At 34.0% G+C, this 26,731-nt stretch overlaps 1 protein-coding gene across 1 annotated transcript in view; it reads left to right on the top strand.

Annotated features, from left to right (window-relative positions):
* The window catches only part of LOC100932550 (ATP-dependent translocase ABCB1), a 43,987-nt gene that overhangs the window by 10,492 nt on the left and 6,764 nt on the right, over positions 1-26,731 (top strand). Inside the window, 10 exon segments of the mRNA XM_031939951.1 lie at positions 276-422; positions 1,600-1,707; positions 3,601-3,678; positions 6,399-6,482; positions 7,091-7,294; positions 17,194-17,294; positions 17,623-17,763; positions 20,023-20,179; positions 21,562-21,763; positions 23,870-24,072. Of these exon segments, the coding sequence (XP_031795811.1) occupies positions 276-422; positions 1,600-1,707; positions 3,601-3,678; positions 6,399-6,482; positions 7,091-7,294; positions 17,194-17,294; positions 17,623-17,763; positions 20,023-20,179; positions 21,562-21,763; positions 23,870-24,072 (1,425 nt within the window).

The following is a 26,731-nucleotide window of genomic DNA, read 5'->3' as shown; positions in this document are numbered from 1 at the left end:
ATGATTATTAGTCATTATTGCAAGATTGAAAGCAAACATCCTCCTTGTTGTCCAATTGGATTGATACTGATTTGCCTTTGACTACCCACTAACAAGTCACAACAGAGGGGAGAGATGCAAGTGTTGGATGGTCTTTGTTGGGAGCTACTTATGCACCTGAGGCTGGAGAACGTTTTATCCTCTAAGCTCTAGCTGCAAGCAGATAATGATCATTTACACCAAAATTATTTTATTTTGAAAATTCTGTTATTCGTCATGATGTCTTTATTTTTTAGGATGAAAATGTGCCTCAAGTTTCTTTTCTCAGGATTCTGAAGATGAATAAGACAGAATGGCCTTATTTTGTGGTTGGTATTTTTTGTGCCATTATCAATGGAGGTCTTCAGCCAGCATTTTCTGTAATATTTTCCAGGATTATTGGGGTAAGAGCTATGAGTCGCATGATGCATTCCAATGACTACAGTATTTTGAGTCTTGCCTTAAGCATTTACAACAGTTTGTGTTGTAATTAAGGATGGGCTTTTAAAAAGTCATATCTTCAAACAAACTTAAGCAAAAATTAGCCTTTGGGGATATGGAGGGAAAAAAATGAGATTTAATGTGTTAGAGTATGAGGAGCAAGGGAATGAGGCCAGTAGAATTAGACATTTCTGCATATTACTACTGCACTACTTCTTTGGTAGCTAGTGTAGGAGTATAATGCCCTTTTAGAAAGAGTGGCAGGACTCAAAATGACTCTGATGTGCTATTTATGCATCTATTTCAGTATTAGCAGAACTTGTGGTAGGAAAAAGAGTGCTGGATTAGGGTTCAGGAAATGTGGATTTGACATGACTCTGCACTGTGTAGATTTTTCAAGCAAGCCACAATCTCTTTTGATTCTGGTCCTTATCTATTAAGTTAGCAGATAGGTTGGATATTTTGTTATCTTCCAAATCTAATTTGGAAGTTGGATTTCTTCATTCCCTCTTGCTAATAGTTGAAATTTGATGGTTGGTTGGACATGAGACATGAGAGGGAGCTATAAATCAGAAATAATGTGGCAGGTGTCACACATTGCAATGGTAGAATGAGAAGAGCAATGTTTGAAGTTTGAATATATACCCAAGTGCGATCTTTTATGCAGGTAGAGATGTGGGTCTAGAGCTCAGAGAAGAAGTCAGATGAGTCCTCTGTGGCACTAAATCCTATGATCCTGGTTTTATAATGAAATAATCTATCTTTTGCCAGAGGAGAAAGCCTTGTATGTCAGTTTGCTTTGTGTTTCAAACCTTCAGCCCTGCCTTTCTTTAATATTTTTAGTGAACTGTATCAGTTAAAACATTGTCCCATATGGTTTTCATTCCCCCACCCCCCCCAAAGTAGTTCACATAAAATGTAAATAGATTATATAAAACTTTTAGACAAATGCATGAATGGAAGAGTAAGTAAGAGAAAAATTAATATATGCAAAAACTGTAAGCTAGATCTCAAAAAAGTGGTTCCATTGATATTTTAAGGCCTCTGTTGACAAAAGAATATTGGGACATGTAGACTTTTATGGTGAGTGAGCATGGCAATGTCTACATTCTTTTGATAAAAATAAATTATTTTTTGTAGATCTTCACAGAATTTCATGAAGATGAAAAAAGAAAACGTGATAGTGATATGTTTTCATTATTGTTTTTAGTCCTTGGAGTTATTTCTTTCATTGCCTTTTTTCTTCAAGTAAGTATGCAGATTTTCACTTATTTTCTACAACCATTTGCATGTCTTTTCTTCCCTATATAATGTAAGCTATGTGAGGGAACTTTCGTGTTTGTCTTAGCATGATCACTCAATGAACAAACATTTAATAAGGCTTATGAAATATCAGCCCTTGAATGCTATGAATACAAAGACAAAAAGCAAATGGATCCCTACTCTCATGAGGCTTGTATTCTATTGGAAGGGGGATGTTATGTCTATATCGGAGACATAGAATAATTACAAAACAAATACAAGTTACATGCAATGAAGTTATAGAGGGAAGTTATTAGAGTCTCCTGACACACAGTGATGGTGGATTTTCTATTGGTAAAAGTGTAAATAAAACTTCATACTTGGAAATGTACTCTGTTGATTTTATTAAAAAATGGGTCAACCTTGACAACACATGTACATACTTCTTCTCTTTCCTCTCTGTTCCATCTTTTTATCCCTTTTCAATTGGCACACTTCCTCTCCCCATTATATGATTGAGAATAGAGTTGAAGGGAGTCAGAGGGAACTGAGTGTGGGATTTAACATCATAATTAGATATGGAATTTGAGTGGACCCTAAAAAGCTTTGTAACAAACAGGTTACTTCAAATGAAATATTAATCCTTGACCTAGAAAAATGCTGAGAAATAAGTCTTACAAGGTGTAAAATGAAAATGCATATATTTTCTTTACTAATGCTGAAATTTACCCAATTTTTATAGAAATGGGATCCTTTCCTAAATAAGGATTATATTTGTGTCTTAAGGTAAAATTAGCAGTAGGGAGAAAAAGCCAGTAGAGAACATGGCTCTCAAGAATTTAGTATTATAGCTTTCAAATGACTTGAATGAAATTGCAAACTTTAAGATGTTCTTCCTAATTTTGATCATTGTACTTTCTTTTGCACTGTGATTCCTTTTGCCAGTTCATGCTCTTTTAAATCTGTGTTAATCTTATTAACATTTAGTAATCTAATCCAATCTAACAAAAATTTGTTAAGGATCTTTTCATTAGACAGCATTGTGCTAGTGGCCCAGACTTCTAAACCAAAATGGAAAAAAAAAAAAAAATGGATCCTGATCTCAAAGCAGTTCCCTTCTATTGGCAGATACAGCATGTAAATAGATAAGGGTATATATGACAATATGGGGAAGGAGAGATATAGTTAATATCATATAGTTAATATATAATAAAGGAGAGATAATAATAATAATAATAATAGCTAGGGAGTTAAAAGCATATGAGTGCCAGATGCTCACTGTATCCATAACAGGAAGAGTGGAAAATCAGGCTTCTTCTTTTCCAGACACTGGAGAGATAAGACGGAAGTACCTGGAACAACTTACTTGAGTACATAGGCAAAATACCATCAAGTATAAGATTGTATACTTCCAAATATTAAAATTGTAAGTATTCACAGAAAGGAAAGATCATGGGAGATCATGGAAAAGTGAAAGTAGCCAAGAAAGATTTCATCAAAATAATGGGTCTTGAAAAAGGGCTTAAAGGCTAGCAGTGTGGAATTTAGATCGAGAAATCTAAGTGAGAAGAATCACAATGGAAGAAATAAGCATGGCTATCCTATGAGCATCTAACTGGAAAAGAGATCTAGACCAAGAAAAGTATTTACCCAATAAGATCATGTAGTAGAACAACACTAGAAGCAAATGTGCTGCCTTAAAGTGCCTGTGACGTTGGGGTTCCTCAGTCGTGATAATTCCCCTCCTCCTCCTGGTCATTAGTGTTCTATTAAAGAAAACTCTGTAATGTGTTAATATTTGTAAATAAGCTATGTGTTTAGCATAATTTTTAGAACGTAATACACGTGGTAAATGTTTCTTCCCTTCCTTTTCCTGATGTGTTCTTTTCTTTTCAACAGGGCTTCACATTCGGCAAAGCTGGAGAGATACTTACAAAGAGACTCCGATATAAGGCCTTTAAATCAATGTTGAGACAGGTATTCTCTCTTATGTCCAAAATTGATAATGATGATAAAATGATGGCTACCTATTGCATAAGGATTCTTTCCTTTTTTAGAACAAGGCCACTACTTTCTTACAAATTAATCCTGGCTATAACCCTTAATAAAGAGCTAAATACATTTAAGAAAATTAGAATGCTAATGCAAACTTAAAAATTTATCCACATAAGACTTTTTGTTCATCCAGGTTTAGTTTACTAATGCTCTTGGGTTCTTGGAAGAACCCTTGTTTTTGCATTTTCAAATAGAGGAGAGAGGCTTGCAAGGGCTACAGGGAGTTTGTTAAATCTTCAAAATGATTTACTCTTCATGATTATAGATGAGTACGACTTCACCTTAAGGGAAGAAAAATCTTCCCTGGATCAGTGTATATGAAGATATTTTTTAATCTTAGAATTTGTCAAGCAAGGATGGCACTTCTAAAGATGAAACCAATAGGCATTTGCTAAGAACTTATCAGTGAATAATGAACAGTGATCCAGAATGATGAATCAAAGATGTATGATTGCAGGAATGATACCTCAACTAGTTATATATCTGGGTCGATTACCCACAGATGGAAAGAATTTAGGTATTATGTGACTTGGAGCTCAAGAGGAAATGCAAACTCAGAAAGATAGTTTCCCAAGGTCACACAGAGACTTAAATAGGTGATTCAGGATTAAAAGCAGGGCCATCACACTCAAGATCCAGTGAGTTTCCTGTTAGCCATTTTGCCATACTATTGCCAAGCTTGGTGCTAAGCATTGAGAATACAATGAAAGAGGGGAAAAATAACAATCCTTGTTTTCAAGGAACTCAGAGTCTTCAAATCCCAATGAGGAAACAACATGTAAACAACTATGTGCAAACAAGATCTAACCCAAATAAAAGGGAGGTAATTTTAAAGGGAAGGCATCAAAATTTAGAGGGAAAGACTTCTTAAAGAAGGTGAGTAGTTGTTACTGTGAGAGGAGTTGTCTTCTTGCCCTTGAATTAGGCTCTCAAGACCAGGGTTCAGATTCTGAATCTGTCAGCTTTCTTGAGCAAGTGGCTTCACACTTTCTGATAACATGAGGGAATTGATCTAAATGATCTCAAAAGGCCTTTCATCTACCAGTATTTGAACTCAGAATATATGACCCCAAATTTCAGCCCTCCAATTTTTTCCATTACACCACATAAAAGTCCCCAGTGGTATGATGAACTATTATTATATTCTTACCTATTAATTATATTATATCCCTTTCACATAATTTGAACAAGATTTAACTACCCATAAAACTAGGGAGAACAACTTGAACTTATGTAGCTTTTTAAAGTTTGAAAGCAATTTACACATTATCTCATTTGATTCTCAAAACAACCCTGTGAAGTAGATGATATTATTATCCCCTTTTTAGATCAGGAAACTGAGTGTGACAGTTGGTCCCTAATGCTTTCTCCTATGGCTTTACTTGTAGGACCTTCGATTTAAAGATGGGAGGGGTCTTAGAGGTGATCAGATGTATATTTTTTATTTTATAGATGAGGAAACAGAAAAGGTTAATTGACATTCTCAGACTCACACAACTAATAGATATCTTGTGCTGATTTTAAACTCTGATCTTTCTGACTCTCAAGTACAAAATTCTTTTCAACTTAGGTCAGTAGTAAGTTCTTTAGCTTCCTCCCATCATCATTAGGTACTGAATGGGTATGACCATATCACCTAGGATGATGCCATCATGCCAAGGACAAGTGTACTTGTGTAATGATAAGAGCTAGTTTAGAATCTTAGCCCCACTATCTTTAAAAATAGGGGGAACGGACTAGATCTCTGGTTCTGTCATTGCTTTAGCACTGTCCATGGCTGGGACCAATCACCATCCATCCTCCCAGAATAAATTATCTTTTCATTCTGACGCATGCCCTTAGAATTGTCTTGTAGTCTTTCTACTTGTGATCAGTTGGCAAAGATAGAGTTGTCACTTCCACTTTGGCATCTATAGCTAATGCTCCTGCATCCGTGCTACACCCTTTCTCTCTCTTTCATTCCTAGACAGGAATAGCGTCAGGGAGAAAAGTTAGGTGCTTTATACAATATCCCTTCATTACTTTTCTTTTTAGAAAATGTATTTTATTTTTAATTTATGAAATTTTAACTTTTGAAATTAAAACCAGTATCTCCATAACATAATAGAGTAAAAAATTATTGCACATGAAACTGCAAATCTACCATGCACTACTACTTGCCATTCCTTCCAAATATGCAAAAACGTTAACATGTTTATTTCTTCTTTTTTTTTTTCTTCCCTTCCTTTACTCAGCCCTTTTGACACAAATAGGTGTGTGTATGTGTGAATGTATATGTATGTGTGTAATTATCCTATGCAGTCTTCTGTTTATGATTTCTTTTTCTGTCTATAGATAACATCTTTCTTCATGTGTCCTTTAGAGTTAATTTGGGTATTGATTGTAGTCAAAATGACTTAGTCATTCAAAGTCATTCTGAAAATGACATTGCTGATATTGTATACAGTGTTCCCTTGGTTCTGCTCATCTCATTGTTTTTATATTATATGTAGTGGTATTCATTCCTTTTCTTCACCCCTTTCCCTGTTCACTGGGAAAGAAAAGAGAAGAAAATTTAGCAAAGGCATTTAGACAATTGAAAAAAATGGATACAATATGCAGTATTCTATACCCACAAATAAAAATTTTGTTTTATGTTGCAGGATCTACATTGGTTTGATGACCCTAAAAACAGCACTGGTGCTCTGACTACAAGACTTGCTACTGATGCCTCCCAAGTTAAGGGGGTAAGTATCAGGTTTCCTGTTGGCTTTGTTTGTATTCTTTGAGTTAAATGTGAACTTGATGTTCTTCTGTACATTTTCATCAACCATTGTATAAAAATATGTAATATTTCTTCTCTATGATATTGTAGAACCTGTAAGTTTTCATGAAAAGACTATCTTTTGCAAATTCTGGAGACTACCAAGTGAGGAAACTTTTATTAAATGCCTACTATTTATATTAAGGCACTGTGCTGAGCACTGCAAATTCAAATATGAAAAAGAGTATTTGCCCTTTGTGAGGTGCAGCAGTGGATAGCACATTGGGTACCAAATCTGGAAGACCCAAGTTTGAATTCTGCCTCAGTTACTGACTATGTATGACCCTGGGAAAGTCATCGGAAATGAATGTCTCTTACTTTATAAAATGGGGATAATAATAGCATCACTTGGTTGCTGCAAGGATCAAATGAATGTATGTAAAGTATTTAAAAAACTTTAATATAACATATTTATGTTCCTATTATTTCGCAAACAGGATATTCAGTTGTGAGTTCATATGATTATGTGCTTTTATGACATCCGTTAAGGTTTAGCATTTTCCATTTTCAAAATACTATTATGTTTTTCAGGCTACTGGTACTAGACTGGCTCTTATTGCACAAAATATAGCCAACCTTGGGACTGGAATTATCATCTCATTGATCTATAGCTGGCAGCTAACGCTTTTGCTCTTAGCAATCGTACCTGTCATTGCAATAGCAGGTGTTGTTGAAATGAAAATGTTGGCTGGACATGCCCAGAAAGACAAGAAAGAATTAGAGAGTGCTGGAAAGGTCAGTCAAACTAAGTTTTCTATGCTTATTTATATGCTCTGATTATTTATCCCTTGAAGTAACTGTCAGTCATCAGAATGACCAGATTATCTGCTTGCTTAGTAGATTTAGGAATTGAAGCAAAAAGGAAAGTCACTAATATGTCTATAGTTGGATTGAACATGCACACCAAAGTTTCCTGGTCTTTTGCCTTCCATCTACTGTTGTTTGTCTCATTTAAAAAATGTTTAATATGAATTACTTAACATCACATAACCCAGCAGATATTTAATCTCAAACTATTTTTGGTGAAAAATATACTTAAGTATTCAGTAAATAAGAATTTGTCAGTAAATTCCTATAAATGTCCTATCCAAGTTGTGTATTCTTAGTATGTTTTATTTTGCTTTGAAAATTTACAAATGGGTTTTTATAAAACTTTCTTCCTTCATGTTTGTTTTTTCCTATTGGGAACCTTACATTCTGGGCCACTGCTATACCATTATTCACCCAAACCCCAGCTACAGGGCTCTTAATAATCAAATGTTTCCAGTTCCCAAACCCAAAGCTGGGGATTTATGACAGAGTCTGATCTGTAACAATGTCTATGATATATCTTCGGTCGGGTTAAATAATCCTCTCTACAGCAGGAGTGGTGATGAACAGCTGACATTTGTATAAGTAGAATATCAGGACAGTTTTTGACTGTCCTGGAATATTGACTGGCCCTAATCCTCAGTAATTTGTGCAGCTGTGATTCTTACCGATTTCTCTGGGCTTCAACCTTTGGAACCAGAACTATGACATGAATATAGAGTTAATATCCCTTTATCAGTTGTTAATCAGTCAATTTCTGAAGATCATATTTGTGCCAAGTCAAGTCACTGAACATTTAGAGCTTATAGTATTCCGGGAACTGTGCTAAGCTCTGGGGATACAAAGAAAGGCAAAATCAGACCTTGCTTAAAGAAGCTCAATGTCTAATTGGGATGGTTAATGGCTAAATATTTATGTACAAACTATATCCAAGGATTTATACACACACACACTTTGGCAGTATTCTCAGAAGGGAGCCCTTAATATTAAAGGGAATCAAGAAAGGGTTTTTACAGAAGGTGTAATTTTAGGTGAGATTTCAAGGGAGCCATGAAATTCATGAAGAGAGAATTCCAGGTCCGAGCGGCATCTAGTAAAAGTGCATAGATTGTATTGCCCCTGGAAGTCAGTGTCCCAGGATCACAAAATACCTGGAGGATAATAAAATATAATTAGCAAGATTATCCTGAGGGCAATAGAGAGAGAATGGAATTTATTGAATGGAAGTGACATGGTCAGTGAAATAGGGACAAAATTGAGGAAAACGTTGAGGCAAGAAGACCAATACAAGCCTTCTATTGTACTAGGTTATAGTCCACTACATCAAAGTGATAACTGTGTCAGAAAGAAGAGGGACATGTGAGACCAACCTGTAAATAAAATACTTGTGACCAACTTCTTAATAAAATAAGTATTATGCTTAGTTTCAATTACTTATAGAAGCAAGGAGAAAATCTAGGAATAAATTATATTCCTGAATTTATATTGAGAGGCTGTTGTTATGTCCCATATGGGAACTCTCTCAGGGAAGCAATCCTAAATTATAGATATTAGACACAGATTATGAACCTGTTAAATCTGGAATATTGTTGCTAGTTTTAAATTTTTTTATTGAGTAGAATGAGAAGAAAGGGTTAAAGACTGATATATTACGGTAACCTTGGTTCTCACTGGCAGGAGGACAGTTTGTTAAAGTACTGGAGAAGAACAAGTGCCCAAGCTCCTGAACAGTCATTTTACATCACACATGCTATAGATTGCCAATCCATTTTTAAAAAGTCATTTTTAATTATTTTTATTTTGATGATGAAAAAATTTTATCGTTTTTGGTCTTTCAAAAGTTGAAAAAATAAATTTCTGCAGCAGTTATGGAGGATGAGGAATGGATAGAGATGATAAAATAGTTATCTCCACTAAAAGCTATTAATACTATTTGCTCTTTTCCCCAACTGTGTGATGTAAAAAGATTTCCATAGAAAACCCTAAATGCTATTTACCATTCCTCTGATTAGAAAATAATATCTCAGAAGGCTGGTTAAGCTTCTCCTTAATTGTTTCATTCTGCTAGACAATGAATTCTTTAGTCATTAAGTGATTATATGGTTTTGTTTAGTATGCCTCATAAGTGCTACTGCTTTTGTAGCTCTTACTTTAAAAGTAACTGATTATGTTTTGTACACAGTATGATAACTGCTGAAATTAAGAACAGAAAACTTTGAAAGTTTTGTTTTAAACCTTCATATTCCAAAATATAACCAGACTTTTATTAGAATAAGTTTAGAGTGTAAGGCCTTTGGGGAGAACTATATTCAAGGTCTGACCTTTTACCTTTATTGTTAATAATCTTTCTGAAATGTATTCTTTTTTGACAAATAATATTTTATTTTTTCCAGTTTCATGTAAAAATCGCTTTCAGTATTCATTTTGATAGGATTTTGCGTTTCAAAATTTTCCTTCCTCCTCAAAATAAGCAGTCTGATGTAGGTTATATGTGTGCAATAATGTAAATATATTTCTAGGTCAGTCATGTTGTGATAAGAATCAGAACAAAAGGGAAAAACTACTCAAAACAAGTGAAAATAATGTTTTAATCTGCATTCAAACTCCATAATTTTTCCTCAGTATATGGATAGCATTTTCCATCATGAGTCTTTTGGAACTGTCTTGGATTATTGGATTACTGAAAAGAAGTAAACCAATGATAGTTGATCAGTGTTCAATGTTGCTGTTATTATGTATTCTTCTCACTTCATTTAGTATCATTTTAAGTTGTGTTTCCAATTTTTTTGAAATCTGCTGATCGTTTCTTATAAAACAATTGTCCTATTAATAGAACAATGCATTCCTATATCACAGCTTGTTCAGCATTCCCTAGTTGATGGGTATTCCCTTAATTTCCTAGCCTAGCAAGATTATCCTGAAGGCAATAGAGAGAGAATGGAATTTATTGAATGCCACCACAAAAAGAGCTGCTTTAAATATTTTTGTATATGTAGGGCCTTTCCCCTCTTTTATAAGATCACTCTTTGGGATATAGACCTAGTAGAGTTATTGATGGATCAAAGGGGATGCACAGTTTGAATGCCCTTTGACTGTAGTTCCAAATTGCTCTCCAGAATGATTTTATCAGTTCAAAACTTCACTAGCATGTTTTTCCCTTTTGTTCTGATTTTTCTCTCCTAATATGATTCATAACAAAATGTATAAAAGAATGGATGTACATGTACAACCAAAAAAGTTCTTGTGTGTAACTGGGAAAATAGTTTTTTTTTAAAGTTCAAAACTTCATCAACAGTACATTAGTGTTCCAATTTTTCTACATCCTCTTCAATATTTACCATTTTCCTTTGTTATCATATCAGTCAATCTGATAGGTGTGAGATGGTAACTCATAGTTGTTTTAATTAGCATTTCTCTCATTAATAGGGATTTAGAGTATTTTTCATATGATTATAGAAAGCTTTATTGTCTTCATTTGAAAACTGCCTGTTTATATCCTTTGACCATTTCTCAATCGAGGAATGACTTGTTGTCATATAAATTCTCTATTATTTGAGAAATGTGTCCTTTTTTAGCAACTCTTGTAAATATTCTTTTTCTTTCTATTTTCCTTCTAATCTTGGTCATGCTAATTTTGTTTTTGCAAAACCTTTTTAATTTAAAGTAATAAAAATTAATGATCTAGAATTTTCTCTGTCTCTTGTTTAATCATAAGCTCTTCCCTTCTCTATCAGGTAAACTATTCCTTCTCTCCTAATTTGTTTATGGTATCACCCTTTATGAATAAATCATGTACTCATTTTGATCTTATTTTAACATATAGTATGAAATATTGGTCTATGCCTAATTTCTACCATACTATTTTCAAGTTTTCCTAGCAGTTTTTTTTTTAACCAAATAGTGAATTCTTATACCAAAAGCTAGAGTCTTTGGGTTTAGCAAACAGTAGATTACTATAGTTATTTACTACTATGCCTTGCCTACCTAATCTATTCTACTTATCCCCCAGTCTGTTTCTTAGTTAGTACCAAATGGTTTTGATAATTGGCACTATATAATAATCATTAATTTAAGTAGAATTATGTTTTAGAAAAATGCAAGTTAAAATAATTTTGAGGTACTACCTCATACCTGTTAGATGGGCTAATAGGACAGAAAAGGGAAATAACGATGTTGGAGGGAATGTGGGAAAAATGAGATATTAATGCACTCTTGGTAGAACTGTGAACTGATTCAACCTCTGTAAGCACGTTGGAACCATGGCCAAATGGCTATATTATGCATACCCTGTAACCAAGCAATACCACCACTAGGTCTACATTCCAAAAGAGATAAAAAGAACAAAACGGAAAAGAAGCTATGTGTATAAAAATAATACTGAACAAATTGTGGTATGTGATTATGATGAAATAGTATTGTACCATAAGAAATAATAATAAGCAGGTTGCTCTCAGAAAAACTTGGAAAGATTTCCGTGTGCTAATGGAAAGTGAAAAGTGTGCAAAGTAATAGCAATCTAATAAGATGATCAGCTGTGAATTACTTGACTATTCTTAGCAATACAATCAGCCAAGATAATTCTGAAGGAATTATGATGAAAAATGGTCTCCATCCCCAGAGAAAGAGCTAAGGGTGTCTGAATACAGATTGAAGCATCCTTTTTTACTTTATTTATCTTGAGAAGTATTTTTGATGTGTGTTTTCTTTCAGAAGATGTCTCATATGGAAATGTTTTTCATGATTACACACATACAACATCAAATTGCATGCCTTCTTAATGGAGGTAAGGGTTGGAGAGGGAGAAAGGTAAAGAATTAGGATCTCATAAAATTTTAAAAATGAAAGTTAATTGTTTTTAGATGTAACTGGAGGAAAATAAAATATTAAGGAAAAAATTTTTAAAAGAAAAATAAAGAATTGTCATTTTTATTACATTAGTTCAACCTACCCATGAGCAATTGATCTTTTATCAATTGTTTAGAAATGACTTTATGTGAAAAGTGGTTTGTAATTGTATTCACATAGTTTCTGGGTTTGTCTTGGCATGTAGACTCACAAACATTTTCTGTTTCTATCATTGTATTAAATGAAATTTCTATTTGTATCACATGTTGGAGGACTTTGTTGCTAATATATAGAGATGCTAATTGTTTATGTGCGTTTATTTTATGTCCTTCAATTTTGCTTAAGTTGTTATTTTAAGTAGTTTTTTAGTTGATTCTCTAAAATTATGTAAGTATACCATCCTATCTTTTTTTATAGAATGATAGGTTTGTCTTCTCATTGCCTACTCTAATTATTTCAATTTCTTTTTCTTATTACAAAGGCTAATATGCCTAGAACAATACTGCATAATAGTGGTGATGATTTGCCATCCTTGTTTCATCCTTAATGTTATTGAGAATTTTAGCTTATCCCCATAACAGATGATGCTTGCTGGTGATTTGAGAAAAATAACTAACAGTATAAGGAAAGCTCCATTTATTCCTATGCTTCCTAGTATTTTTATTAGAAATGGGTGCTATAATTTATTAACAGCTTTTTCTTCATCTATTGAGATAATCATGTGATTTCTGTTGTTTTTGTTTAATTGATGTGATCAATTATGCTAATAGTTTTCATAATATTGAAGTAGGCCTACATTCCCAGTATAAATTGCACCTGGTCATAGTGTATTACCCTCATGATAAATCGTTGTAATCTCTTTGCCAATATTTTATTTAAATTTTTTGCACCAACATTCTTGGGACATTGGTTTATAATTTTCTTTCTGTTTTGGTTCTTCTGGTTTAGGTATCAGAACCATATTGTGTTGTAAAAGGAATTTGGCAGAACTCTTTCTTTGCCTATTTTTCCAAATAGTTTACATAGTATTAGAATTAATTGTTCTTTAAATGTTTGGTAGAATTCACTTTTAAATCCATCTGGCACTGGAAATTTTTTCTTAAGGAATTCATTGATGGCTTCTTCAATTTATTTTTCTAAAATGAGACTAAGCATTTTGTTTCCTCTTCTATTAATTTAGACAATTTACATTTTTGTAAATATTCATCTGTTTCTTAGATTATCAGGTTTATTGTCATACAATTGGGCACAATAGCTGCTAATGATTACTTTAATTCCCCCCTTTTTGATGGTGATCACTCCTTTTATTTTTGATACTGGTAATCTGATTTTCTTCTTTCTTTATGCTAATCAATTTAGCCAAAGGCTTATGCATTTTCTTGCTTTTTTCATAAAACCAGCTCTTAGTTTTAATTAGTAGTTCAATAGTTTTCTTACTTTGAATTTTATTAATATCTCCTTTGATTTTCATAATTCTAAACTGACTATTTAATTTGGGATTTTTATTCATTCCTTTTTTTTTTTTTTAGCTTTTTTTGTTGCATACCTAATTTATTCTTGTGCTCTTTATCTGTTTTATTCATGTAAGCATTTAGAGATAGAAAATTTCCCCTAAATATTACTTTGGCTGCATTCCATAAATTTTGGTATATTGTCTCATTATTTTCATTCTCTCTGGTGAAATTATTGTTTCTATGATTTGTTGTTTAACCCACTTTAATACTAAGTATTTAGTTCCCAGTTTTTAATCTATCTTTCCATGCCCCTTTATTACATGTAATTTTTATTTCATTGTGATCTGAAAAGCATTCATTTAATAGTTCTACCTTTCAGAATCTGATATGAAGTTTTTATATCATTATTTATGGTCAATTTTTATGTAGGTGCCATGTATCATTAGAAAAAAGGTATATTCTTTTCTATCCGTATAAGTTTTTTCCAGAGATTTTTCATCTACTTTTTCTAAAATTTCATTCACTTCCTTAATTTGTTTCTTGAATTTTTAGTTAGATTTATCTAGTTCTGAGAGGGGGTACGTTGAGATCTACCACTAGTATGCTTTTGCTATCTATTTCTTCCTGTAACTCATCTTCTCTATGAATTTGGGTGCTATACCACTTGGTGAATATATGTTTAGTATTGATATTATTTCATGGTCTATGTGACTTTTTAGAAAGATGTAATTTCCTTTCTTGTCTCTTTTCATAACATCTCTTCTAGCTTTTTCTTTGAGATCAGGATTGCTGCTTGGGCTTTTTTTTTTTTTTTTTACCTTTAGCCAAAGCATAATATATTCTACTCCAGCCTTTTATTTTATTTTATTCTCTGTATGTCTCTCTCTGCTTCAAATGTGTTTTTATAAACAACATATTCTAGGATTATGGTTTTTAATTCAATGTACTATTCACTTTGATTTTATCAGAGTTCATCTCATTAACATTCAAAGCTATGAATACTATTTCTTTCTATCCTATTCCCTCCCCTTTTACACTTTTCTTTCTCCTTTCACCCTCTCCCTCCTCATCAGTATTTTGCTTCCACCACCATCTTCCCCAATCTGTCCCCCTTTTATCAGCTTTACTCCTTTTTTCCTTTTTCTCCTCCTACTTCTGCACTCTCTTCTGATCTCCTCTCCCTTTCTCCTTTGTCCTTCCCACTCCTACTTTTCTATTGGGTAAGACAGATTTTTTAAAATAAAACTGAGTGTGTAGGTTACTTTAGTTTTGAGCCAAATTCAGTGAGATAAAAGTTTAAACAATATTCACTCACTACTTTCTTTCTACTATCATAGATCTTCCATGCTTCTTTGTGTGATAATTTACCCTGTTTGTATCCCCCTTTTCCTTTCTCCCAATATAATCCTTTTACCACCCCTTAATCATTTTTTTTAACCATTCCAAAAAAGTTAACTTATACTCACACCTCTGTCTAAGCATATTCCTTCTGACCTTCCTAATAGAGATAAAATTCTCGAGATACAATTCTTAAGAGTTATAAGTATCATCTTCTAATGTAGAAATATAAAGCTTAACCTTATTGAATTATTGAGTTTTTTTCCTTCCTAGTATCCAGTGTATTTTCCCCCTATTGGCCAATTCTATTTTTTAAAGAGTTGTTTTGTTCAATCGATTTTTATGCCTCCTTTTCCAAGCTGTTGATTCTTTTTTCATAAATCTCTAGCATAATTCATTTCTTTTTTCCAAATTTTCTCCTGTCTCCCTTATTTGATTTTTAAAATCCTTTTTAAGGTCTTCTAAGAGGACTTTTTGGACACGAAACTACCTATACAGGCTTCACATGTAAACATTTTAAGATTGCTGTCTTCTTCTGACTTTGTATTTTGATCTTCCTAGTTGCTATAGGAACTTTTATTTTTCACAGACCTCACAAAGGAAATATTACAAACTTTTCTTAGGAGGGTCTTCTAGTCTTCAATTTAATACTTTTGTAAATGGTAATTCTTAATTTTAGAGGAGCCATAATGAGATGGTTAATTATGGGAAATCTCAATGTCCCACAGGTTGCAAATTGATACATGTATCAGATTTTATAAGAAGTTTTTGAGTCCAGAGTAAATCTCTTTCCCTGCCTACCAGATTATATTTAGTTCATAGTGTCCTTGAGTGAAACAGGAGCTCAGAAAGAATACATTAACTCCTAGTGGGAAGAATAGGGGTTTGATATACAGAATGCTTTAGGGTTTTCTTCTTATTGGTGAAATGAGTAAATCAGATTCTTGGGGACCTTTCAGATTCCTTCTGTAAAATATGCATGCCCTATGTAAGGATACATATTTACAGACAAGTAACTTGGAGGTGGAGGAGGGGGGTTCAAGTTAAATCAAGCATTTATTAAATGCTGATTCCATGCTAGGGGCTTTGCTGAGCTGTAAGTATTTAAGAAAGGCAAAATTAGTTTCTCCCTCAAGGAGCTCACAGTCTGATGTGGGGAGAGAATATGGAAACAATTATGTACATTCAAGATCCACACAAGGTAAATCAGAAGTAACCTTAGAGGGGAGTCACTACCATTGATTAGTATCTCCAACATTATGCCTGCTCATCTTTGCCTGAAGGGGAAATCCTTGTCTGGAGATCGGAGTAGATCTTTCCTTAGAGAAGGATATCAGAAAAGAATCGTGCCTTTTTGCCCTTGTAAATCACAGGGGAAGGATTTTTAGGTTCTAAAGCCATTAGATTATTTAATTGCTTTCCCATTAAGGGGAAGTGGCAACCCCAAATTCATACCTGTTGACTTGACTGCTTCCCACCACATGCTACTCACATACACCAATACGAAAATGTGCACAGAAATGAATAGCTAATAAAACCTATTCTTAAGACAATAGCAAGTAGAAATCAGAGAAGTTATGAGAACTAGCATATACCTGAAAATACCGAAAAATCAATGAGTTGATTAGATAGAAACTCTGCAACCAAGAGAAAGTCCCTAATCTCACCTACTGGGTAATTCCCTGTAGTCTCTAGAGAGACAAATTGGATATCAGTGACATGTTAAGGAGCCAGTTTCACAGATAGGTTTTCCTTCCAAAGTTGTTCTCATTTTCTTTGGTTGTCTCTAACTTATCCCTAGGGATCCCTTGGAATATTCCCCTGGAATCATACATCTTCTCTCAATACAGGAAGAATAGCAATCTTTTTCAGAACTCTCACTCTAACTCTGTCCTTCATACATTCACATAAGAATATATATCTTCATTCTCTCTAGCAATATCTAATTATACTCTTAGGGGTGGTGGGTAGCATAACATTGTCTTAATCCACACCTAACTTGGTGGGAAGTTAAATTGTTCTTTTATTTAGATACCTCTGTGATTGAGTGATCAAATGAGGATTAATTGTGATTTCCATATTTAAGAATCTTAAAACTGTGATAAATTCTGGAGTGAGTCCATGATTATGAGATGTAGATTATTTATTACATTCTCACTTTTGCTTGTCTTATGCTCTCTTGTGCAGATAGCTACTGAAGCAATAGAAAATTTCCGAACTGTTGTTTCTCTGACTAAGGAGAGAAAGTTTGAGCATATGTATCAACAGAGCTTGCTGGGACCATACAGGTAATAAATGATGGAATGGAATGGAGATAAAAAGAGTGACAGGGAGACAGGGTTGTATGGCAAGTTTCAAGAAGGCAGTGACCTGATTTGAATTTATTTAGGGATGATTAAATAGCCTATCACTTAGTAAAAATTGTCATTTTGGTTTAATTTTGAAAAGGAGAGGTTTTTCTTTTCGATACCTCAAAGAAGAATGCAAATATAACTAATGGTCGATGATATTATTGACTCTTCTCATCAAGGCTGGGACAGATCCTTGATTGAGAAGAACATTATTGCACTAAATTTATATGAATGCTATGATTCATTTTTTAAAAATTCCTTTCAGAAATTCTATTAAGAAAGCACATATCTTTGGCATCGCATTTTCTTTCACCCAAGCAATGATGTATTTTTCTCATGCTGCTTGTTTCCGGTTTGGTGCTTATTTGGTGACAAATGCGAATATGGCTTTTCAAGATGTGCTTTTGTAAGTATCTCATTCTGTTTCTGCATTTGACCTATGGTGTGTTATAGAATTAAAATTTAGAAACGGAAATATATAGATTTATTTTGGTGGTGCTTTTGGCATGTCTATGGGAGACAAATTCTTAGCAGTTTATAAAACTACATCAAGCGACATTTCTTGAGACTTCCAAAGGGTCTTTATCGTTGTGGGGAATACCTGAAGATGTGTGAGAAATTCAAATGTCCTGTTTAAATGGCCTTAATTAGGTCAGCTAAAACACATGATGGGAAGGAGAAAGTTTGACAAGCATAAGATTAAGAGCTATAAAATGACCTTAGAAGTCAGATCATCCAAACTTCTCGTTATCCTAGATGTATGAAATCAATCAATGAAGTGACTTAATGTATACCAGGTGCTGTGCTAGAAAGTGGGAATGTAAACATTAAAATGAAATAGCTCTCACCCTAAAGACACTTACATTCTATCAGGAGAAGATAACATGTCAATTTATAAGCACATATCAATTTGATTTTAAATAATAGGGTGGAGGTACTAGCAATGAAGAGAAAAAAAGTGAGGGATGGAGAGCAATTTGAAAAAAGCTTCATATGAGAGACAACATGACATTATAGATTTAATGCTGAATTAGAAACAGGAAAGCATGGGCAGAAATCTTGCTTCTGATATTCTGTATTACTCTGGAGTAGACACTGAAGCTTATTTTTTTTGTACTGAATAAAAGGATAGGAGTGGTTGGATTTTGAGTTCAATTTGAGCTCTAACTTTTGCAAAAATATGTCTATCAAAACTATGCAAATTCTTTTTATAGCAATGGATAAGCCTGAGAGAAAAATCAAAATTAGTTATTTTTGCCTTTGGGTCTCTGATAAGACAACTTATATTCATCCCTCTATCTGAGAAAAAAAATTGACTCTGACTGTCAATAGAAGCTTCTGCTACTCTTGCACTTAGCTTTAAAATTTTAATTATCCAAGTACAGGATGGGAGAGACTGCTTGATAGCAGTTAATGTAAAAATGACTAGACTTTGGGGCAGGCTAATTGACAGCATGCTCCCTATGAGCCTACCTTGGGCCTCAGCTGTTAATCAAGATAATGTAACTTTAGACTGTCTTAATGGAAGGACTTTGTCCAGTTCACAGTGGTGAGAATGCTCATGTGAACTGTATTCCTTAGATTATATCTAGAGTATTATATTCAGTTCTGGGTACCACAGCTTGGGAGAAGCTTGGATATATCGAAGAGGGAAAATCAACAGTGAGGAACCTGAGGACCATGCGGTGTGAGTACTGGAAGGATTAATGAGAGATGTTTATCTAAAAGAAGGCTGAGATGGGAACAGGGAAAGGGAAGGATAGTGACCTTAGGATATTAAAGGGGGTATAAAATGGAAAAGAAACCAGTTTTGTTCCAGAGGGCAAAAGGAATGGAAATGAGAAGGATGTAAACTTCATCTCAGAAGTGAAGAGAAGCAAATGGTGCAGGAATAAAGCACATGCACTGGAGTCAGGAGAACCCACGTTCAAATCTGTCCACAGATACTTACTAGCTCTATTACGCTCTGCTAGTCACTTAACCTTAATTGCCTTCCCCAAAAAGTTAAATTTTTTGTTAACCTGTGTGACAGCAGGCTGCAAAATCTTTAGAGGAAGATCCAAAAAATCCCCAGGAAATAATTCCCAGGAATGTTAACACTGGTTTGAAGTGAAAGGATTCCTGTCTCAGTAAGGTTGGACAAGGTGTCTGGACTGGATTTGAAATCAGGAAGATCAGAGTTCAAATGTGGCCTCAGATAATTACTAACTTTGTGACTCTGGGTAGATCACTTAATCTTGCTCTCAGCCTCAGTTTCCTCATCTGTAACGTGAGGGTAATAATAGTTTTTAACTATTATTGTGTTTACATAAAGGTCAAATGGGATAACATATGTATGGTGCTTGGAAACTTTACAGCTAGATATTACTGTTACTGTTATTCCCAGAAGACAGGACAGTTCCTTCATATATAGAGTTAATACTTATTAGATTAAAATGTTGGGTATGGAACTTTGTTACCTCTCACAGAAATTATCTGGATCTCCATGAGAGTTAGTCTTCTTCCCCCAATTAATACAGAGTATGATGATTACAGAATTCACAAATGGAACTTAGTGAAAAGGAGACTTTTTAAAAAAACTTCTGTAATAATTATAAATGTTAACTTGATTGTTAACTTTTTAAGTTTGTGATTGCAACTTTTTAAGTGGTTGATTTTTTTACAGGGTGTTTTCAGCTATTGTATTTGGTGCTATGGCTGTGGGGCAGACAAGTTCACTTGCACCAGATTATGCCAAAGCCAAAATATCAGCATCCCATATCATCAAGCTCCTAGAACAAAAACCTGTGATAGACAGCTACAGTGAGGAGGGACAAAAGCCTGTGAGTTTTATTTCTGGATTTATGATTTGCATACTGACACTTCATTGGATAGTTTGGTTTACATAGTTAAATGCCACTGCCCCTAGAACAAGGACTTTACATTTTCTTTTTGTCTCCCCATTGCCCAGCCCAGTTACCACATAGACAGCAGATGCTGTTTAATGAATGTTTGTTGAATTGACTTATAAGAAATCAATATTAATACATGTTCCTGATATAGGTATAACTTTAAAGAACATCAAGTGAAAAATTTTAACAGAAACTAGCTAATTAGCATAGATTTTTAATATGTACATATTATATTTTTATATATTAGAATATAAAATCTATATTTTATGAAAAATATATTTTGTATATATTAAAATGTATGCCACATCATAATCATTATACAGATGTGTAACATTTATATGCTTCATATATGCAGCTAGGTTTTAAAGAAATTAGCTAATTAGCATAGGTTTTTAACATGTACATATTATATTTTGTACATTAGATTATAAAATATATATTTTATAAAAATTATGTTTTAATATATGATATATTAAAGTGTATGCTATATAATATACATCATTATACAAAAGTAACATTTATATATGCTTCATATATGCAGCTATTTTTACTATACTGTCAGAGAAAACTTATGTCTTTTTTCTCTCCTCCTTAATTATATTTTATTTTTTCCAATTACACGTAAAAATAATTTTCAGCATTTACTTTTATAAAATTTTGATTTCCATTTTTTCCCCTTCTTCCCAAGTCAGCAAGCAATCTGATATAGGTTACACTTGTATGGTCTTATTAAACATATTTACATATTAGTCATGTAGTGAACGAAGAATCAAAATAAAAGTTCAAAACAAAAATAAGAATCAAAACAAAAACAGAAAACAAAAAAATCGTGAGAATAAAAACACAAAAAAGTGAAAATAGTATGTCTCATTTTGCATTCAAACTCCAGTCTTTTTCTAGATATGGATGGCATTTTGCATCATATGTCTTTTGGAGTTGGAGAAGACATATATTTTAAAGGTAGCAAATGCTGCCCTATTAAAATTTATTGTTGCTTATATTATTTAGGCAATAGGATTTGCCTTTATTTCATTGCATGTTTGCTTATTTTAAAGGCAATCAGGATTAAATGACTTGTTCAGAGTCACACAACTAGCATGTGTCTGAGGCTCGTTTTGACTCCAACACCCCTGATTGTCTTAATTTAAGAAAAAAAAGTCACTCTGTAAAAGGGTTGCCTGCATTTATTGAGTGTTAGTGTGTCTGAAAATCAATAGCAAAAAATAAATAGTTTCCCATATGCTGGTGAAGGAATAACCTCATAATCCATTTTTGATCATCATGTAGTTAATTTAATGGTATTTTGATTTTAGAAAAAATTCGAAGGGAATGTGTCTTTTAATGAAGTTGTGTTCAACTACCCTATTCGACCTGACATTCCTGTGCTTCAAGGTCTGACTCTGGAGGTGAAGAAGGGTCAGACCCTGGCTCTTGTGGGCAGCAGTGGTTGTGGGAAGAGTACTGTGGTACAGCTACTTGAGAGATTCTATGACCCTTTGGCTGGAGAAGTGGTAAGTGGACTGTCTTTGGGATGATCATTTCCCCCAAACCATGAAATTTTGTGTCTCCATTCAAGCACCCTTTGACACTTCACAAGATTCTCTTACTCAGCCACCATTGAGTGCCATGTCTTATAGCAAAAGATCTCTGATTTCCCACAGTCTTTTTCTGAATGGTTTAATATTCATAAGATGGGAAAAAATCGTAGGACCCAAGATTTAGTGCTAGAGAAGATCTTTGAGGTCATTTAATCCAATCTTCACTTTTATAGAGGAGGAAATAAAGGCTTCTGGTGTTAAAAAATGACTTAACCAGGTCACCCAAATATTTCCAGTTCCAAGCTCCATCAGTCTTGCATCTCAAGATCATTTGCAGCCAGATCATAAAATGATTTAAGGGACATGCCAGGAAATGTGGAGTGTGTTGTATAGGACATTGGAGAACTACCAAACAGGATTGCAAGAAGCATAATGTGTTGAAAGGAATGTTTTAAGGTAACTGATTTAGCAGCAATGTGTACAAATCATTAGGAGGAGGAGAGACAAGGCAGAGAAGCAAATACAAAATCATTAGGCCCTGTACTAGAATGGTAGTCTTTAATTCAGAGAATATTAATTAAATACCTTCAGTGATGAGAAACAGTATGGCAGAGTGGGTAGAACTTTGCCCTTGGAGTCACAAAGATTCAGATTCAAGTTCTGCCTCTGAAAAAAAGTAGTTCAGAGATTCATAAATTGTATGTTTGTGCCTGTGTGTGATGGATTCCCTTTGACAATCTGGAAAAGTCCACAGACCCCTTCTCAAAAAAAAGCATAAAGTAAAATACATCATATTACAAAGGAAATAATTGTTTTGAACATAAAAAACATTCATGGACCCCAGGTTAAAAACCCTTGTGCTAGTTCTTCTATTTGAAGCCTTTTCTTATTCTCTACTTCCTGTCTACTCTTTTGTTTTTTTTTTGGTGTCCTTCCTCTCTAAATTATCTCTCATTTTTTTTTACTTTTTCCTATCTATCTATCTATCTATCTATCTATATGTCATCCTCCCCAATTAAATGTAGAGAAAGACACATAGAGTATATTTAAACGTAGAGTTGATTTTTGACTTTTTATCCTCAGGACTTTAGTGGTGCTTAATAAATTCTTGTGGACTTGTAGAGTGATCATCATAATGCATAGTGTTTATGTGACATTTTATGACAATTTGTTCTGAAGATCAAATGAGCTACCCATGAAATCAGTCTTTTCCATAACCAAAAACTGACACTGAAACATAAGGGAACACAGGAACCCGTGATGTATCTATCCCAAAAGTTGGGAGCCAATGCCAAAAACAATAAACAGACACCTTTTTCTCAAAAATCTGGAGGTGCAAGATCCTTATTCAGTCACCTCTAGGAAACCTAATAAGATGTATTTTTCCAACACAGTGGCTAACTAGCAGTCACTCATTAGCTTCATGAAAGAGATGAAACTATTAGCCTTAGAAAATCCACACAAAAAATTTGTGAAGATTTGTTTATGTTTGGACTTCCCAGGCTAATTACATGTTCCTTCCCTTTTCTCAATCTACTAATCACTCAATACTTCCATGCAAGAGATAAAAATATTAGTCTTAGAGAAAATACCAAAAAAAAAAAAAAAAAAAATGGCCAGAGTTATTTATGTTTGGACTTCCCAGGCTAATTACATGTTCTATCCCTTCTCTCAATCTACTGTCTACATTGCCCTTGTTACTATTCCTCCAACTTGATGCTCCATCTTCTCTCCCGCGCCATTGCACTACTTGTCTGTCATGACTGGACATTTACCCTCCTCATTTGTATCTTGTAATTTCTACTTTCCTTCGGTACTCAGCACAAATACAGCTATCTCCATGATGCCCTTCCCGATTAGGGTTTTTTCCTATTCTCCCTCTCACCAGTCATACTTTGTACCTCTATCATCTGCAGTCTGTAAGACCTCATATATGTATATAATCTTCTAGCTGGGATATAAGTTCCTTTAGGGCAGGAACTGTTTTACTTTTATTTTTGTAACCTCAGAACCTAGCATAGGGCCTGCCATTAAGTAAGGGCTTAATAAATATTTCTTGATTTATACTTTTGCTTTCAGAAAGTTGATGACCAAAATGTCAAGACGCTTAACGTCCAGTGGCTCCGGGCTCAGCTTGGCATTGTGTCCCAGGAGCCCATCTTGTTCGACTGCAGCATTGCAGAGAACATCGCCTATGGAAACAACAGTCGGGAGGTATCACAGGAAGAAATTGTGAATGCAGCCAAAGCCGCCAATATCCATCCTTTCATTGAAACACTACCCAAAGTAAGTCATTTTCTTATCCTTTAATACCATCAAGAGATAATAGTCTTCTCCCTCCTCTGCTCTGCCATCTCATTACTTGTTCAGAAGACATAGCATCCTTTCCTTCATTTATCAAGCTCCATTTTATCATCTGAAGGGATGATTATTCATGTAGAAGTACAGTACAATATTATTAGCAATGGATACAAAGCCAGAGGGTGTGGATTCAATGTTGGCTCAGCTAATTCAGGGTCCAAAGTTATTATTACTTTGGGTAATCATACTTGGAACCACTAGATGGTGTACTGGATAAAATGCAGCACCTAAAAGATTATTAGTCTTAGATGATGAGTTCAATTGTGACTTCTGATGCTTACTACCTATGTGACTATGGATAAGTCATTTAAGCCCGTTTCCCTTAGTTTCTTCAACTATAAAATAAATAGAAGAAGCATATGGCAAAGTACTCCAATATCTTTACCAAGAAAACTCCAAATAAAGTCATGGAGAATCTGCCCAATGAAAGCAACATTATTATCCAAAGTCATTGATTAATAATACTATTCATATTATTATTATTAATAGCATTCATATAAAACCTTGAGGTTTCAAAGTGCTTTACAAATAGCACATTTGATTCTTTTTTTTTTTTTTAATTTTTTTTATTTAATAGCCTTTTATTTACAGGATATATGCATGGGTAACTTTACAGCACCAACCACTGCCAAACCTCTTGTTCCAATTCTTCACCTCTTACCCCCCCCACCCCCTCCCCTAGATGGCAGGATGACCAGTAGATGTTAAATATATTAAAATATAAACTAGATACACAATAAGTATACATGACCAAAACGTTATTTTGCTGTACAAAAAGAATCAGACTCTGAAATATTGTACAATTAGCTTGTGAAGGAAATCAAAAATGCAGGTAGCACATTTGATTCTTATAAAGTAGGTACTGTTATTATCCCCATTTTACAGTTAAGGAAACTGAGGGAGACAGATTAAATGACTTACCCAGGATCACACAGCTGCTAAATATCTGAGACTAGTTTTGATTTTTTTTTTAAGTGTTTTTTTTTATTTTTATTTTTATTTTTATTTAATAGCCTTTTATTTACAGGATATATACATGGGTAACTTTACAGCATTAACAATTGCCAAACCTCTTGTTCCAATTTTTCACCTCTTACCCCCCCACCCCCTCCCCTAAATGGCAGGATGACCAGTAGATGTTAAATATATTAAAATATAAATTAGATACACAATAAGTATACATGACCAAAACGTTATTTTGCTGTACAAAAAGAATCAGACTCTGAATTATTGTACAATTAGCTTGTGAAGGAGATCAAAAATGCAGGTGTGCATAAATATAGGGATTGGGAATTCAATGTAATGGTTTTTAGTCATCTCCCAGAGTTCTTTTTCTGGGTATAGCTAGTTCAGTTCATTACTGCTCCATTAGAAATGATTTGGTTGATCTCGTTGCTGAGGATGGCCTGATCCATCAGAACTGGTCATCATCTAGTATTGTTGTTGAAGTATATAATGATCTCCTGGTCCTGCTCATTTCACTCAGCATCAGTTCGTGTAAGCTGAGACTAGTTTTGAACTCAGGTCTTCTGACTCCAGGCCCCATACTTTTTCCATTCACTAAATGGAAATTTGTTAAAATTCTGAATCTGTTTCTTTAATGGTAAAATGAAAGGAACTAAACTAGATGACTTCTGAAATCTTCCAACTTGAAATCCAAGGTTCTTTTAACTAAACTGTAGGGTATAATAGAAGATAACTGTGTAATTGAGGTACAAATGAAATGAAAGGCAGCATAGAGTGGATAAAGCATTGGACTTGGCTTCAGGATGATAGGTTTAAATTTTGTTATAGTTATTATACTATATTGTGAACCTGGGCAAGCCATTTAATCTCTTCTGCTGTATCCTGCTTTGTAAAATGAGAAGATCTGGACTTGAAAACCTCCAAGATCTATTATAGTTTTGTTGTTTTTAGTCTGTCTAGCTCTGCATGTGCCTCTATTTCTCTTTGTTTTTTCCTCTCTTTCCCTCCCTCTCTTTTTCTCTTCTCTTCCTCCTCCTCCCTTTCATATTTATTAAGTGGCTACAATATGCCAGGCATGGTACTAAGCATTAGGGATAAGGTGAGAAATTTGGTGAATGCTTCAGCCTGATAGATGTATGGTAAACAGATTCTTGGGTTTATAGGAGACTTTTCTTGGCATCAGTCTGTTGCCATTATGGCGAGTGTTTCCCATATTTCTCCCTGCCTCCCCGACCAAAATATTCATCATAGCCTAACAGATCATCTAGACCAGGGATTCTTAATGTCTTATGTGGCATAGGTTTTTTTGAGACCGCTCCTCAAAATAATGTTTTTTTTTTATTATAACTTTTATTGACAGTATATATGCATGGGTAATTTTTTAACAACATATTAGCCCTTGCACTCAATTCTGTTCTAACCTTTCCTTTCCCTCCCTCCCTCCATTTCCTCCCTTAGATGGCAAGCAGTCTTATGCATTTTAAATATGTTACAGTCAAAATAATGTTTTTAAGTGAATAAGAAGTAGTGGACAATTATCAAAATATTTTTAAAGAAGTTTATAGGCACAGACGATTGTAAGGTTGGTATAATCCAGTTTGGGCACTAGAGTCAGATG

Source organism: Sarcophilus harrisii, chromosome 5 (assembly GCF_902635505.1).
Source record: "Sarcophilus harrisii chromosome 5, mSarHar1.11, whole genome shotgun sequence".
Classification (NCBI taxonomy): domain Eukaryota; kingdom Metazoa; phylum Chordata; class Mammalia; order Dasyuromorphia; family Dasyuridae; genus Sarcophilus; species Sarcophilus harrisii.
Note: the sequence above shows the minus strand (reverse complement) of the source record. Positions and strands in the feature narration are given on the sequence as shown.